The sequence below is a fragment of the Salarias fasciatus genome, chromosome 14 (genome assembly GCF_902148845.1).
Source record: "Salarias fasciatus chromosome 14, fSalaFa1.1, whole genome shotgun sequence".
In the NCBI taxonomy this organism is placed as follows: Eukaryota; Metazoa; Chordata; class Actinopteri; order Blenniiformes; family Blenniidae; genus Salarias; species Salarias fasciatus.
Genome location: NC_043758.1, coordinates 7,458,151 through 7,475,787, shown reverse-complemented (window position 1 = coordinate 7,475,787; position 17,637 = coordinate 7,458,151). Strand labels below are relative to the sequence as shown.

The 17,637-nt window shown below is 39.8% G+C and overlaps 1 protein-coding gene across 5 annotated transcripts in view; it reads left to right on the top strand.

Moving 5' to 3' along the window:
* The window catches only part of gria4a (glutamate receptor, ionotropic, AMPA 4a), a 127,448-nt gene extending 120,221 nt beyond the window's left edge, over positions 1-7,227 (top strand). Inside the window, exons 16-18 of one of the 5 annotated variants that reach the window (XM_030109461.1) lie at positions 906-1,020; positions 2,346-2,483; positions 6,760-7,227. In XM_030109461.1, the coding sequence (XP_029965321.1) occupies positions 906-1,020; positions 2,346-2,483; positions 6,760-6,924 (418 nt within the window). In that variant the 3' untranslated portion in view covers positions 6,925-7,227. Of the gene's footprint in view, positions 1-905; positions 1,021-2,345; positions 2,619-6,759 lie in introns of all 5 variants that reach the window. The other 4 variants (XM_030109464.1, XM_030109466.1, XM_030109462.1 and 1 more) reach the window with 4 other exon arrangements.
* The last annotated feature ends 10,410 nt before the right edge of the window (positions 7,228-17,637 follow it).

The window sequence follows — 17,637 nt, the reverse complement described above, 5'->3', positions numbered from 1 at the left end:
CTTTTGTTATTGTTGTCATCTTCTGGATGTTTTGGGCAAGTTAACAGCGATCTTCACGAGTAGTTTCCTATCGTTTCCAGTCAAAGCCAACAAATGTCAACTTGACGATTATTCAGGTATTTTTGCATTAATAATGCATTCCAGCCCTCTTCATTAATGTTGGCATGTTTTGCTGTAAAATTGACAACCTGTCAAATAGTCACCAAAGCATCCAGCATCTACTGTGTATGAGCACATTATTGAGGGTAGTGAGATATTTCAGCCCTGCTGATACACAAAACATCATCGAAGGTGTAATGTGTAAAACATATGTAACAGCACTTTTGTCAAATACGTGGCAACATTAAGTCACTTTTAATTCTTCAGCCCATATCTTTTGAATTTCTGAGCTTTATGTTGTATTGTTTAGTACACGCTTATGGATCTTGCTTCTACTATTAAACAGTTAAACCAAAGACATTTTGTACATCGTAGGAAAAATGTGATGGCACTTCAAATCAAAGATTGAAGAACCGTTTTATCTGGATTTGAAAGTGTTCTTGAGGACTCTGGCGCGTCTCCTCTCCCAGTCCGTAGCACAGAGCAGACCTGAAGCCAATAGTCCTGCCTTGGCAGCATTCCCCTCTGTGTCACGGTGGGATCAGCTGGGGCAGCATGGGTGTGTTACCTGAAGTGACAAAGGTGGGTCCCACTCATATGTCTGTAGCTCGCCTTAGCTCCTCGCTCCCCCCAGCCCCTCCTCGAACGAGCGTACACACATGTACTCAGTGGGATCCACGCTAGGTCACTTGATCTCAATGAAAGTTTTAATATGTGACTGAGCTATGCAATGCAAATGTGAAATACCCTAATAACATAAAATAACATGACCTATGATGTTATTTATGTTATTTTTACACGCGAAGAACCCCGGTAAACCTTGCAGTTTTGAAACTGAGCGAAGCAGGCGTCTTAGACAAACTGAAAAACAAATGGTGGTATGACAAGGGAGAGTGTGGACCCAAGGACTCTGGAAGTAAGGTCAGTCTCACGCTGCTGCGGCCCGCAGAACGCTAGCCTGAAACCCTCATCCCGAATACGCTCCAGATTAGTGCAACTACTATCTAAAAAAAAAAAAAAAACACTTTCACAGTTTCCCCCAAACATGTCTATTGAATTTGCTCCATAAAGTTGATAAAGTTAATTCTTTCAGATTCCATCATTAGTATGACTCCTAGGTTGGTAGAACACACTTTGAAGGGATTATTTGCATGAATAAACAAATTCTTGCTCAGGTTGTGTAGCAATCTGTGGCAATCCCCAAGTAAGAATGAGATGATTTTGTCATCAACCACTTTCCACTTTCATATTTTCTTTTAAATCACATGTTTGCTCATTCAAAACTCATCCACTAGATTAGGAGAACACATTGATTCTTTGATATTTGAAATTTTGCAAAATGATTAATCCTGTAACTTTGAATTCAGTATTTTGTAATGCTTTCTTTCCCAAATCTCCTCATACTCTGAGATCTTTCCTGGAAGTTTGCTGCCAGTTATGTAACTCAGAGCACATTTAGAATTTAGGACTTTTGGGATGAAGCATTGCAGTTATAAGTCAATGCAATTAAACTTCCAGCACACATTACATGTAAACTAAACTTGATAAGACAGGTGGTTTGGAATTACTTTAATACTTTATGACATCCCTCTGGAGCGTTTACACTTGATTACAGTAAAATATCATCACCGCTCAGCATTTATCCTCCCCCTATTATTTATTATGTGATTTACATTCTTGCTTAATTGCACTCAGTGTCATTGTTAGAAATGTAGACATGTTTATTAGTTGTAATAATTGCACCAGTAGTTAATGTGTGTCCTAGCTGTAGTGGTGGCAGTAGTGATAACCTGTAGTTAGTGTGCAGACCTGTTTTTCTGCTTTGTAAATGTACATTGATGTATTCTGCTAATTCATAGACAAGCCATGTTTTTTTGTAGCCTATGAAAGTAGAGCTGTAGTCATATAACAAGTAGAAATTGACTTGTAATGTTTTTTTCAATGGTAATTTCCAGTTTTTTTGTGTCTAACTCATTCTCCCCTGTTGTCTCTTTCTGCTTTTTCCCATGTTTTCTCCTTTCTACAACCATCCCCCCCGAATCCTCCTCTTCATTATCTTTCTGCATCCTTTTTCATGCATCAAACTCGACCCTCATCATCATCATCCCACTCCTCTTCTCCTTTCGCCTCACTGTTTCTTCATCCTTCTCTTGCTTGGTCTCTTCTTTTCCACCCATGACCTCTCTCCTCCACCCTCCCCCGACTCCGCCACCCCCTGCCTCTCTCTGTCCTGCCCCTGTCTCCAGGACAAGTCGTCCCAGGCTCTGAGCCTGTCCAACGTGGCCGGGGTCTTCTACATCCTGGTGGGCGGCCTGGGCCTGGCCATGCTGGTGGCCCTGGTTGAGTTCTGCTACAAGTCACGGGCCGAAGCCAAGCGCATGAAGGTGGACCTTAGCCCCCCCCACTGCCCCAGCCCCTCCCCCAGCACCCAGAATCTAGCCACTTATAGGGAGGGGTACAACGTGTACGGCTCCGAGGGGGTCAAGATATAGGGGTAGGATTTAGAGGCTCCCATATAGGTGGGGTACTGGTGGTGTTGATCATGGTGGTGGTGCTGTAGATTTTGTATTGTTGAGGCTGTCACAGCAGCCACGCGCTACAGTCTTGTTCTCCATGTGGTCATGAGGATGCGGCCAAGCATTGTGGAACCAATGTACCTTCAAAAAGAAACGAAAAAAAAAAGCTTATTCTCTTACATTTGGACAAATGTTTTCTTACAGTTTTGAGAGATGGAGGAAATTATGTTTAGATTTGTGTGATGACAGAATTGGTTCCATCGTCTTTGGCTGCAGATGATAATGGTAATGATGATGATGATGATGATGATGATGATGACAGTGATGGTGATGCTCTTGGCTAATGACTTGGCGAGGCACCTGCATTGAAATTTTAGTTCAAAGCCAAAGAACATGTTAATGAAGCGGTGGTGCACAACTCCACCACAACATTTTTCTCCTTTTTTTTTTTTTTTTTAGATGATTTCCATTATCAAATAATCCGCTGATTTTTTTTCCATTTAAAAGAAATTACTAACTTCAGTTTCACTAAGGTCAAATGCTGTAGCTCAACCTTCCAAACTCAAAAATATTAAGTTTCTGAACTCTTGTGAGGAAGCTTAGCAAATGATCAGAAGTTTTGCTTTATAAAGCTAAACTGTAATCAAAACGGTTTTAAATTAGTAACCTATAAACTGGCTGAGCCTTGGTTTTGCTGAACCTGGGTAAGAAAATTTTGATTCCTCAGCTCTAACAATGAAAACATACTTTATTAAAGTTTCAACTATATTTTTCCACAGTCTGGCGTTTAAGTATTTTCTTAGTTCAGCTATTAAAAGGTTGTAGAGATAGGCTAATTGGGTATTTCACTGTCCTTCCAGCAAAAGTTTGTTAGCGTGGCATTCCTCATTAAAAATCTGTGTCCGCTTCAAGCTACAAATTAATTAGCGACTGTGCGGACACCAATTATCATGGATTTTAGCCTCACTGAAATATTTTTATCCATAACATGATGGATATCCTATCCAGAAAAAAACATTATTAAGATATTTTCATGTTTGCGGATGTCCACTGCTTCAACACAGTCTCTCATAACTCGACCTCTCGGTGATCCCTGTGGCGCCAGAGCAGCACGAGAGAAAAACAAGTGGAGGAGGAAGGCGGTGAGCACGCCGCTCGGTCAGTGCCTGTTAAGGCCCGTTCACGCTGAGCCAATTCAAACTAATTTAGAACGAGTCTGGTCTTCTGACAGCTCGAGCCAAGTTTCTGCTGCGCAGCAATCCTCTGAAATACTGATTTAATCTTGTCCGCTCAGGTAATGTCTTCAATCGGCAAAGCATAAATCCTGGAGGGAACAAATTAAAGAAGGTGTTTTTAATTGCTCTTTTTATTTATTTAATTAATTGCTTATCTAATTGAAATGCAGAAATCTTCTACATCCAATCTCTCTGCTTTATTCAGTTGACTCAAAATATTCAAAGTTATTTTATACTAATATGTGGATCCTTTTGATTTGATTTTTTTTTTAAATCAGCTGGAGTGTAAAAATGATCTGTGCACAATAGCCGGAGTTGCAGTATTTCCTCTGAATTGACCTTCCCCAGCTTTGGCAGTTGTTAGTTCATGCAGTTTATTATCCATACCCCGCACGCCTTTATTGCATCGTCCATAAACTGGAGTTGTGCATCCCTGCTGCAGACGGTCCAAACAGACTTACTCCAGCCCCGATGACTTCAAAACAGCCCAGTTACTTACTTAGCGTTAATGCAGAGGAATAATTGATGAAGCAAACACTTCATAGAGAACGGCTACTTAGTGATGTTGTAAAAACACGTCTCTTGTCAGCAAATGTGCAGGAGCAACGAACTGAAGTGAGAGGAAAACACAATCTTTATTCTATTGTTCTGTGATGATCACCTGCGGAATAACTTAATCACCAGAATCATTTCTGACTAAAGCAAAGAGGGGAACAGTGTTTCCCAGGTTGATGGAAGTGAGGAGTTAAATCTCTTCCCACCAGGCCTATTTTATTCATATGTGTGTAGAAATTCTCAACAAAAAAATTTAATTTAGCGGTTCAATACAGAGGTGTAACAGGTCCAGCAATTGCTGGGCTTCATGTATACATTTGTGTTATTTTCCACAGTAAATTAGCAATATATATTATGGTAAGGATGTAGGAAGTCCAGGATTCAACTGAAATGTATTTTTCAGAACGAGGCATGATGGCAAGATGTGAAATCAGAGTGAATCCTGTCAGTTTTCACGCTCACTAGTTGTGTTTATGTGGTCACCTTATTATCAGTCCGATTGATGAAAGACTGTTTAAAGCATGACATTAATATGTTGTTAAATTAGTGATCAACCCGGACTGTATTTTCCCTCCTGGACCTCAGATTATTTGCTCTTCCTTCTGATCTCTCTAATTGGAAACATCGCCGAGTCGCCTCTCTGTGTGAAGTGTCGCCCGACTCTGAGCAGTATAGTCAGTCACGCCCTCTCTATAAATCTGAACCCTCCGAAGACAAATCACTCCTTTCTGTTTTCCTTCTGTCTTTTCAAAACCCTCACCTTCCCAAACCTATCCTGTGAAATCCACACCTCAATCTCTCAGATTACTGAAACCCAAATCCCAGAAATGCATGGTCACCTTTGAAATGCAGATGTCTACAACCCAAACCCTCCTGTCCACCATGTTCGATTGTTTGTTGACTGTTGCCTGCCTTGCCTTTAGCAACAATGGTCACTGTATGTAACTGTATTTTTTGCAGAGTGATACTTGGATGTCTTTGTTTAGGGTGCATTCACACTGCTTTAAGTCATTTTAATGTGATCAGTTCCTCTCTGCCACTCAAACTTGCACATGCTAAAATATGTTGGTGAAAATATAAATACAAATCATCCAATTAGTGATATATTTGGCATAAAAGTCAGGGATGCTTGTTCAGAGACTGAAGGAAACTAAATCACAGTGCTGTGAAAGTGTGATTTATTTGTCTTCACATTCACTCACCCCCTTGTGGTTGAGTCATTATGATCATGTATTTGAAAACAAGCTTCCCCTACCAGGAGGTATTCATTATTGAACAATGCCAGCAACAAAACCTCACAGATCACCTTTAAATACTTCTAATATAAAACTTTTTAGTAATTCTTATTCACTTGCAGTTTATTGTACAGATTTTGCATTTCAAGAACTTTTGCTTTGAATTAAGAATCCGTTAACCATCGTCGTAAGAAATAAATATACACTCACTATTGATGTATGCAAAGAATCAAACCTTGACATTTCAAAAAGCCAAAATTAATGTCCTCATAAGGTTTTTTATTGATTTATTTATCATTTATTTTTGTCACTATGTCAGAAACAGAGACAGTATTAAATAAAATAAAATCTATCAAGCGACGATTGTCAGAATAGGGGCGGGTTTGACCTGGGGGTCATGGAGATGCCTTTTCACCGCATGATTTTTTTTCTTTAGAATTTGTTTTAAAAGAAATCATGATACATTTTTGGAGTAATTGAGATGAATTCAATTTTAAAAAATGAAATTGAATGCAAAACTGTGCACAAACATGCAAAATCTATGGGAATTACAAACTCTACCTGAAGACATGCTTTATAAGTGTGTTGTATAGCACAAGGGGAATATGACTTCCAGTGGCTGCAGATCAAAGCAGCTTCCACCAACATCGTTTCCATCTTGCAGTCAAGCTTACTATTTGATTTGAAGTGTCCTTGGGCAAGACGCTGAACCCTGAATTGCCCCCAGCGTTGTACGTCGCTTTGGACAAAAGCGTTTGCTAAATAAAATTGTAAATTGTAAAAATTCATTTGAAACAAAGTGTGTGCATGTGAGAGTTGGCAAGACATAATGATTTTAAACATTCTGCGTGGAGATAACCTTAAAATACCCACAAAACTGCAAAAAACCTATTGTGTGATTGCACCCTCAGACATTTCTTTCTGTGCTGGATGTACACAGGCACATGCATGCATGACTGTTCTTCGGTGCATGCGATTGTTGAGAAAACGTTGTCTTTACGCTGCTGGTTGCATTATAATGGATTCCCTGTGTGGCTGAGATCTGTCTTATTTCAGATATCTGCACTCTGCTATCTCCCCGCTCTTCTCCTTCCCTCTCATCCATCTTTCCTCCTGCAGCTATCATTTTCCGAAGCCATGCGGAACAAGGCCCGTCTGTCCATCACAGGAAGTGTGGGGGAGAATGGCCGCGTCCTGACGCCAGACTGCCCCAAAGCTGTGCATGCTGGCCACCCCTCCCTCCGACACCCCGGCCTTGCAGTGGTCTCCTCTGGACTGCCCTAAAAACCAAAAACACCTGCCGTGCCTTAACGACATGCCAACATTACAGACTTCTGACCAGAACACACACATGCTCACACATAATCACAAAACTCCCATTTTCATACATGCACACACACGATTATGGATTCCAGACACCCACAGAAAATTCTCAGAAACAAAACGAGACATGATTACACACTTGAATAGACAAACACATGCGCAACTTCATCCTCTCACTTCCCTGCTGCCACTGACTTATTTTACAAAGAGACAAATACAATACAGCTGTGGAGTGAGTGGTGCTGGGGAAAAGAAAAAAAAAAAGCAAACAAAACGATGGACAACTATGGCATCATACTTGCCTGCAGCATTTTTTGTTTATCTGTTTTTTGTTTTTGTTTTGTTTTTTTAATGTCCGGAGAACGCCGTCGCGGTATCGCCAGACGAAGAGGACAGCCAGCACAGATTTACACGAAATGGACTGAGCTGTGAACACGACCACAGAGCTGATCATGATGATGATAGTGATAAAGATGATGATCACAGTTGACGGTGGAAAAAAAAAAACAAACAAAAAAAAAAACCCCAACCAAATTCTGCTTAGTCCCCTGTCTCCATTGGACAATGTTGGCCAATAAGCCACACCCCCTTTGACAGCGCCTTACTATGAATATAAACATTGTTTTCATCATCATCATCATCATCGTGGTCACTATCATCTTAACTTGCCTGCAAAGACTGAGTGCCAGGTATTATAACCCTTAGAAGACCAGAAAACTGTAAGCTTGAACGTTCGGACTGTGCAAACCTGCTACTACTTTGCCATGGACTGTTCAAACTGAATGAAGTTGCTTTCTTACTACGCATCTTAGAATGATTTCTCGGCCCAACCCGGCGAGCTAATCAGCCAATATAGAACAGAAGTAACCTCGAAACACACGGTCGGTCCAGGCCACAGAAAACACAGGGGTTTGAAAAAGAGACACATAGTAACTAATGAAGTCCTTCATCAACAGCTTCATCATGACAGTAGAAACTCTAAATAGCAAAATGAGGATTTCTTTTTGCTGAAAGGCAAAGTTTTAGCTGTATATTCAGTGATTAGAAAACAAATCGCCCAAGAAGATCTCAAATGGCTCCCCAACGAAGTGCTTCTCAACCTGAACGCTGGGATTATACGCAAGTTGTCTGAAGCCGTGGTTTCTGCACGTATTGCCTCGAAAAAATATGATCTGTGGACCCCCTCTGTGTTCTATCCCACCAGTCCATCGCAGTCCAAACACAAACTACAACCATGTTCCCTCCTAAAGTCAGTTTAGACACCCGAATTCATGTGTCTGAGGAAAATGGCACAGGGAGAACATGCAAACTCCACAACTGTAACATTCTCGCTGCGAATGACAGTGAGGCCAAACCCAAGCAAGAACTTACAAGATAATGGGAAAAGTGTAACTGAGCTTTTGTTTTGGGGGTTTTGCCTCCAAAGCAGGTAATTCTGTAGTAGGAACAAAAGCCGGCTACTGATCTAAAAAAAAAAAAAATAATGTTGGAAGACAAGACATGAATTAAATAAACATTTTTGAACAGTTATTTGAATAATTACGATAAACAGAACCACACTAGTAGCAAACAAAATTAGGCTTCGTGTGTTGGTCGCTGCAGGTTTCTCCACTGATCACTCGTCTGAAACTGGTCGTTTAACTTGAACAAAAAAAAAAAAAAAAAAAAAAGCCCTTCTGGTACTTGTTTGCAATTTCCCTCCCAAGTGTGGACACTGACGGGCAGTTCGGTGGTCATTTGAGATCCTCGGTCTTTTCCAGCGTCTGGGGAAAGATACCATATCAGAAAGCTTGCTTTTTAAAACTGTTGTAAATAATGGCGTAGCAAAACAGAACTCACCTGTCTTTTTTAATCATCTTAGATAACAATTCATTGCAATAATGAATATAAGAGAAAATGCCACTACTTGTAATTATAATGAAATCTTTTTTATAAATCTACATATTATATATAATACAAATAAATATATATCTATACGTCTATAGAGAGCTATAGAAAACATTGATCACTGATTGTCAGAGGCCATGGCATACATTCTGTTAAATGGCTGTTTTTTGATAACTTGAGAATATTACTATTCCACAGTCTTTGTGTGTCCTACTCCACACTGAATGTCCATCTGGCACTCACACGGACACACACACATAGAAAACACACTCACATACATTGTTGCATACACAGGGTCAGCTCAGAGTGATCACTCCAGCACCATAAGTTGTTCGCGGATTTTTATTGTCCAGTAGTGTTTATATCCCCTGAAAAGTGACCGTCTGTGGGGAACGGGTCACTGCGCCGGGAAACGGTGCTGTGGAACATGAAAAAAAGTGTAGCGTTTGTGTCGCATTTTGTCAAACGTCTTCTCAGCACACGTGAAACCGCCACACATTGAAATCCACTAAGGATTCCAACTGAACAGGGTTTCCATTTCAGTCAACCTCATTTTTTTTTCTTCTATTATATCTACTCACTTGCAGCAACTTTTTTTTTGTTTTGTTTTTTTTTTCTTTGCATCCACGTTATTGCCAGCCTTGGAGATGAAAAATTACACATTGCATTAATAGAAATATTAGAAAAAGAAAAAAAGTATATTTTTATGGATTTACATGAGTGAAGTTCTTTTATTGTAATACAACCTTAGCATGGTGGTGATACTTGCATAGGGATTGTGTCATAATACAGTGATGCTGTGTGAGAATGAAATGTTTGTTTTCTGCCCTGTTCACCTCTCCTGTTCTTCCTTGTACTTCCTTCATTGCTCTGTTATGTTTTGTTTTTTTTTTTTATAATGGTACTGTTTTTACTCCTGAACTCTTCCGTCTTGTCTCATCTTCCCTTCCTTCAGTTTTCATGTGGTCTCTCACTGTGAGATAAAACTCTTTTTACAAGAGAAGCGTCCAGAACGCCAGACTCCGGCTGTAACTCTCTGATCTGAAACCTTTTGTAACGTGACCCCGTTCAGCTCACGTGTACTTCGTCATGTTTCACTGCGTGCTCACGGAGCTGGGAACTCGGACAGTTATGGGCTCTGGAATTACTTTTCCTGATTTGGAGCCGTAAACTGACAGCTGGAACAGGCAACCGGTTTGTCCCAGGAAGAGTTTTAGATTTACAAAGACCAGCAAAACTAACTGTTAGGAAATATGGTACAAAACCAATCTAAATCCGCCTGATCTAAATGCACAAATACCATCATGTTGAGAGACACCGAATTTACTTCTCAAAGTTCCACGAGTGCCCAGTTGAACTGTTTTCAAAGTTGTTTTTTTTTTTTTTTTCCTTCTCTGTAGTCAGAACAATCCCAGTTCCCAGCTACCAGTAAGCGCAGCCATAGTCCAATAACATCAGATGTATCACAACCAGACTCAACAGCATTAAAAGAAAAAAGAAACAGAACCTGTGTTTGAAGGATTTGCCTCAAACACAGCAGACCTAATGGACTCTTTCTCCGAGCCCGGAGGATCAGTACAGCAGCACTGCGCTGGTCCAGCATGAGAACAACTGTGGAAACAGTGGATTTCTACATGAGCTACTTTTTGTAAAGAATTCTCACCAGAGTAGAGACACCAGGCAGTTAGACTGTACTCAATACTGTTTTGGTCTTATCCCCCCACCACCACGACCACCACCACCACGTCCTGCTCATAGGTTTTCACACGCAGGCAGCAAAAGAGCTGACTGCCAGGCTGTCAACACTCTGGCTTTAACATTCTGTTTCTTTCTCTCTTTTTTTTTTCTTTCTTTCCATTTTTTTTCTAGTAAAACATCAATGCTGAATCGGCTGTGTCTCTCTCTGTGATTATTTGTCCACTGATGTTGCTCCAGTGCTGTGTTCCTGCAACCAGCCTGCATGACTCATTTACAGCCACATCATGAAAGAGATGCTAAGCACTTCATTCAACTCAAGACTGTTTGTTTGTTTTGTTTTGTTTTTTTTAAGCAGAGTCCTGATGCTGAAATAAATACATACTGAGCTGGGCTGGAAACACAAAGCTATGTAATGTAGCTCCTAAAGCCTGGCTGTAACAGGACTTTGTGTTAAATTGCATAGTTGTCAGTGCGCAAAGGTGATACCGACCAGTATCGAATGGCGACGTCTCAATAAGCTGTGCTGAGATAGAAATTACATATATTTGGGCAAAGAAAGCATTTTGGAATAATCACGAACACAGTAGTATTGAAGACAAGTCTGACAGTTGCATCGCAATGAGGAGCCCACATTTATTAAAGATGGATAGAATTCAAGGTTCTACATAGTTTTCCAAATTTTATGATCCTTGTTGGAGAATACCCCAAAGCCATGATTATTCAGTGCGTGCAGCACATGCCCTCAGTGTTTGACTGAGTTACAGTAACAAATTAATGCTAATTAATGATATCAGTTCATTAACCACTAATCATTCAAATCCCAAATGCTGCTTAGTGTGAGGATATAATAAATCCCTCCAGGATAAGAGCAGCGTCATCAGACACCACTCGGCGGAAAGCAGGCGTTTTCAGTGTGGGAGAAGTTCAATAGAGGTATTGATACACTGATTTGCTTTTAAATAAAGCTCATATTTTTAACCATTACACCAAAATTCACTCGTGAAAGCGATTCAATGAAGTAATAAAGAGTTTTACACTCAACTTGTCATTTTTCATAATGACTTCTTCTGAAATATTAATGCTGTCACTGCTGGTTAAATGCATTAGTGTTCCCTAAAAGAGTGATGTTATAACTTGTAGTGCTGAATAGAGCTTCGATATGTAAATTCCACTGTACTCCATGTGTTTTTTTGTTTGTTTTTTTTTGGGGGGGGGGCAAGGTCAAAGTGGTTAAAAATGATAATTTGCGCAGATGTTAGTTGTGAGCAAATCCGACCATTTTTTTTTATATATAGTTCTTGGATTTAACAAGGCAGAAAATCCAAATCACAGCCAGAAGTCAAATTAATAGCTCAGCTGCTTTGAAATACCCTTTTTCTTTTTTTTCCTTATCCCTGCCTCTCGTCTGTGAAGTCTCGCACGGCTCGGTCTCCGCTGTGCTCGCCCCGCCATGATGGGGTTAAAAATCCCCTGCTGTGACTTTGTCATTCGGGCTCCTTTTCCAATCCCCGAGGACCTAACACTCCTAATGCAGAGCCATCACTGACAAGCATTTCCCATTTTTTTCCATCTCACTCACACTGTCACAGATATGCACACACACACACACACACACCGGGCTGGATTATTACTGACAAGTATTTTCCATTTACCCAAAGATGAAGCAAAATAGCAGTTTGGGGGAAGGCTTTTTTTTTCACCCTTTTAACCTTACACCTTCATGTGCAAATGCACACATGTACACAGACACACCTTCAATTTGCCCCTTTTTTATCGTTGCTGTGGAATGAAAGCAGCCTTTTAACCTTTTTATTTTTATTGGCTCGATTTATCTCCCCTCTCTCAGCCTCTTTCAGGTTTCAGGTCTGCATTATCCCTCTTCCCCCTCTGTTCTCACCCTCTTTTCATCTGCTGGATTTTTTTTTTTCCATTCTGCCCCCTCTTGTTATGCCTTATTTCTCCATTTCTTTGTCTCTGTATCTCCCTCTCGCCATGATTTCTTATCTTCAGCCATTCTTCTGTCTCTTTCATTTTTGGCATCTCTCATGATCGGATAGAAAATGAAATTCCAGCAGTCCGAACACACAAGCAGCTCACCCCAGTGCTTCTATTCTCAGGACAGATGAGAAATGTGCTTACTGGTGGGCACTCTTACCTATTGACATGCAGAACAAGTCAGATCCAGGGTATCATGAAGAGGTAATGGCAACACAGCTGAATTAACACACATAATTATGTCTGTCCCTTGATTAATATTTCATCTGTTACGATTTGTAATTATAGTTTGATTAAGAAACAAACTAGAACATTCATGCCAGTTTCAGAAAATATGTAAAAATCTGAGATCGTTAAACATAGATACACAGTGAATTCTCTTTGTCTCCACTGTATTTACAACCTGGCTTCATTCTCCTGAACAGTCAGCATTACTCTGAAAAGGTAAAGAAGAAGGGGGTGTTTCTCTGTCACCTCTGGCTAGTTTCAATGTCGCACACACACGCATTCACACATCCAGTTTGGACAGCGACTGCATGCCTCCAGTGCCGAGGGACTCGTTGCATCAATAGAGTGGATTTTCAGGCGAGTTAAAATCCAAAGAGAGCTAAAGAAGAGCCTTTTATATGAGCTTTCATCTGGCAGGCAGAGAAGTATAACCCCACAAATAAGTTAGGCTTTGTGAATCGATGTACCGACTATGAATGGCAGTGTGTGTGTGTGTGTGTGTGTGTGTGTGTGTGTGTGTGTGTGTGTGTGTGTGTGTGTGTGTGTGTGTGTGTGTGTGTGTGTGTGTGTGTGTGTGTGAGTGTTCAGGTCATTGTCAACACTCAAACTGGTCTCACTGAGGAGTTTAGGTGTTGGAACTGCCCACTTTTACTGCCTCTGCTATGTGAAGGGATTGTCAAATCCCAGTTTGTTGTAAAATATCAAAGGAATCCAGGACTTTAGTGCAGCTGGGACGCAGATGAGAATTCCAAAAGCAAAATTCAAAACAAAAAAAAAAGACATCAGTGTCATCTAGTTACGTCAGTTTTGGTTAAACTCTCAAAGGCTCAGTCTTCAGAGATGCACAGTTTTCACTGTCATCCCCTCAAATTTTTTCACAGCCGTGTCTTCTTATTAGCCTACATTGATCAGGGAACCAGACGAGCTTCCCCGGGAGGCATAAAACAAAACAGGCCAAGACATTTTTTGTTGTTGTTGTTGTTCTTTCAATTCTCTTTTAAAAGGCAATCCTGAAAACATGAAAACACGAGTGACACCACAGAAGTCGATCATTAAATGCAGTACTCTGGGAATTTAGTGCAATCATTAAAAAAAAAAAAAAAAAAAAAATCCCACTTCAGTTTCTTAACAAACAAAGCTTTGAAATGTATTACAGAAGAATAAAGTTCAACTAGAGACATTACTGAGAGCGACATCAGTGGAAAACTGGAGCACTCAATAAAGAAACATTATTTTAGAGAAAATAAACTGTGTGATAATGAAATGATTTGGATGATATAGTCTTTAAAACAGAAGAGAACAGTTTTCAAATCTTACGGCATGCTTGCAATAGAACTAAGAACACATTGTGTCAAAAAACAAATAATATTTCTGTTAACTCAGGTCCCATTAACTACACATGATCATAGTTACAACCACGTCTCACAGAAAAAAAAAAAGTCAAATGTTAACAAATCTAAATGATGATACAGTACGGACAAAACAAGTATAGATTATTGTGCTTTTAGAGGCTGAGCTCCATTTAGCTGCCTGAGTTTAAAGCGGCACAATGTAAAATTTAAGTACTTCCAAAGTTGCACAGTAGGTGGCAATGTGGAGGGTTTTGTTTGTTTTTGTCCTGTCCTTTCCCATTTTGGCTCTTTTTGCTGTTTTTGTTGATTGATTGGAGTAATTCACATTGCGTCCAGAGATTTTAATGGTGCATATGAAGCGGGCCAGATCACTGTGAATTCAAGAGCTTCTTTGCTGCTTCTTTCACTGACACAATACACCATCTTGAGGTGTAAACATGTATTTCAACATAAAAATGTCTAGTTTGTCTCAGTCAGTCAAGGATTCACTGATATACAATAAAGTAATAGATTGCATATTGCGCCTTTAAGGCAGCCCTTGAACACAGTGGTAATACTATATAGTTCATATTTGATTATTTGCCACTCCCACTGCCACAGTGAACTCACAGATAGATGACAATGCACCGGTGAGAAACAGACGTTCAGATCTGTGAAGAGATCACATGCAGCTGTCGACTGTAACAGCTGTTACAGAAACAATTCAAAGGGGAAACAAAGGATCAAAAAGGAACTTCAAATGTTGGAGTCCGGTCAGGACAAAGCAGATACCAGTTCTCACACCCATGCAACTAGTGCTCCAGTTCAGCTTAAAATCAAAGATAAATATGTTTTATTAAATACATTAAGACTATAGTACAGTATATCATTAATAAAGGTATTCTTTCCTTTTTATAGACTTCAGTCCTTAAGCTTAACAGAAGGGAAACTTCTGACAACTTCAGTGACATACAGTGTGCTTTATATGAAAATAATCCCAACATCTATAAGTATTTAGAATCAAATGTAACTTCTTTTTTTTTTAACTACAGCCTAAACTTCAGTGATTCACACTGTTTGCAGATAACAGGCCGCAGTTCATGACTGTTATTTACAGAATCATTTGGATTTAACTAAGAGGTGGACACTACCGGTGCTGCGTAACACCCACAAACAACAAATCGATCGATTTGGTACCTTTTAATACAAAAATGTTGAAATAGTAAGTGAAGAGAGCTGGACAATAATTACACTTTTAAAAGAATAAAACCAAAAAATGCCTCAAATATTTTTAGAGCTAAACACATTAAGCCATTAATCACCCATGCAGTAAATAACATAAAACTGTTTCAGCAAACGATAAACAGATACAACTTTCTTTCTTTCTTTATCATTACAGTATAAAATATTTCTGCTCTTATATTTTTTTGACTTTTCTGCATTTTTGTCTTTTTTTTTTAACAACAACATTAAAACAGAGTCATAAGTTGCTGCTTCTTTTGCATATACTCTTGAATGTGAAAACATTCTTTGTTAAAAAAGTCAATAGTGTTGACCATTATTTCTACCCACACATCTAAACCAAACATTTCCAAGCATTTTCATTTTATTTGTCTTCTTTTTTTAAATCAGCTATCTTGTCTTTCATTTTATTTGTAACATCATAATATCTGGATAAAAAAGATAGGAAAATGGTTGATCTTATCAAATATTACAAATAATACTATGTTTTTACTTTATAAAAAAGTGGTAGTTTCTATCTATCTATCTATCTATCTATCTATCTATCTATATGTAGTTGTGTACACTATAACATTTAAGAGTATGGACACACCTTTTCATTTTACAAAATTGTGAAATAACTTGAAACATGTTTCATATTTTGGATTTCTCAAAGTCCTTTGCTTTGTTGACAGGAATGCAAACCCTTGGCCTTCACAGCTGGACCTTCTCAGGGTTCATTTGTGGAATTTCTTCTTTTCTTAATGTCGCTGGGACCATCAGGTTTCTTGTGCAGACGTCAGGTTGGAACACAGCTGACAGCCATTTGGCAGCTGTTAGAATTCAAATTATAGCAAGAACCAATCAGCTAAGTAAAGAGAAACGACAGGCCATAATGACTGTAAGAACCAAAGGTCGGTCAAAAACCTTGAATGCGTCCCCAAGAGCAGCTGTAAAACCCAGGTGTGATGATGTGGGGCCACCACAGCATCCTGCAGTGACATGCCAGAACATCCAGTTTGCCTCTAGTTGGAACATCACTTATTTTGCAACACGACAATGAGCCCAAACACACTTCCAGGCTGTGTAAAGGCTGTTTGACCAAGAAGAAGAGTGAGGAAGTGCTGCACCAGATGGCCTGGCCTCCATAGTCCCACATCTTTAACCTTTCTGTTCAGACCAATGTTATTCCTGAGGCGTGGAAAACTGCTCATGTCCTCCCTTTGTTAAAAGGAAGTATTGAATAATTACAGACTGATCTCAAAGCTCTGCGTCTTGGCCAAAGTCCTTGAAAAACTCGTGAACGAGCAGGTCAAGGCTCACCTGAACCAAAATAATGTTTTAGTCCTGCTGGAATCTGGCTTCAGGAAACACCATAGTACCCTAACTGCTGCAACTAAGGTGTTTAACAATATTATGGAAGCCTTGGACGCAAAAAAAATACTGCGCTGCACTTTTTATTGACCTTTCTAAGGCATTTGACACAGTGAACCACAGCATTTTATGTCAGCGATTGTCTAACATTGATGTGTCAGGCCATGCTGTCAGTTGGTTTTCTAGCTACCTGTCCAATCATAAGCAGTGTGTTCTGTCAAACTGTCTTTTTTCTAACTTTTTAAACATTGTAAATGGTGTACTGCAAGGTTCTCTTTTTAGAGCCCACCATTTTTTATATTAATGGCGTGGGCCATAACATAAATGCTTCTGTGCATCTTTATGCTGATGACACAGTCATCTGCGGTCATGCAACATCAGTTGCTCAGGTGTTTGCAGACCTGCAGTCTGCTTTTAACACTGTTCAGGAGCAACTACTGGACTTAAGGCTACTTTTAAATGCTTTTAAATCTAACAAAAAGAAAGTTCTGCCTCTCTGCCCTGTATTTTTCCTGCTCAGGGCACCCCGATTGAGTATCTGACCACCTATAAATACCTGGGCACAACAGTAAATCTTTTAAAAGTCACATTGAGTTATTACTGAGGAAGCTGAAACTGAAGCTAGGTTTCTTCTTCGGAAATAGAGCCGGTTTTTCTTTCGGCAGTGCTGGGAAATGCATTGTTGCAGCCACATTCTTGCCACTCCTGGACAGTGATGTTGTGCATATGAATGCCTCTGCTCATTCCCTGCATCGCTTGGATGCTGTGTATCATGGTGCCCTGAGATTCATAACTGGTTTTACATCCTCTCACACATCACTGCACACTGTACTCTATGGTAAACTGGGCTTCTCTGTCTGCACGGAGAACTACGCATTGGTACATTTTTATCTGTAAATTTATTATCGGACCCCCTCTGACTGCATCACACTCACCATCC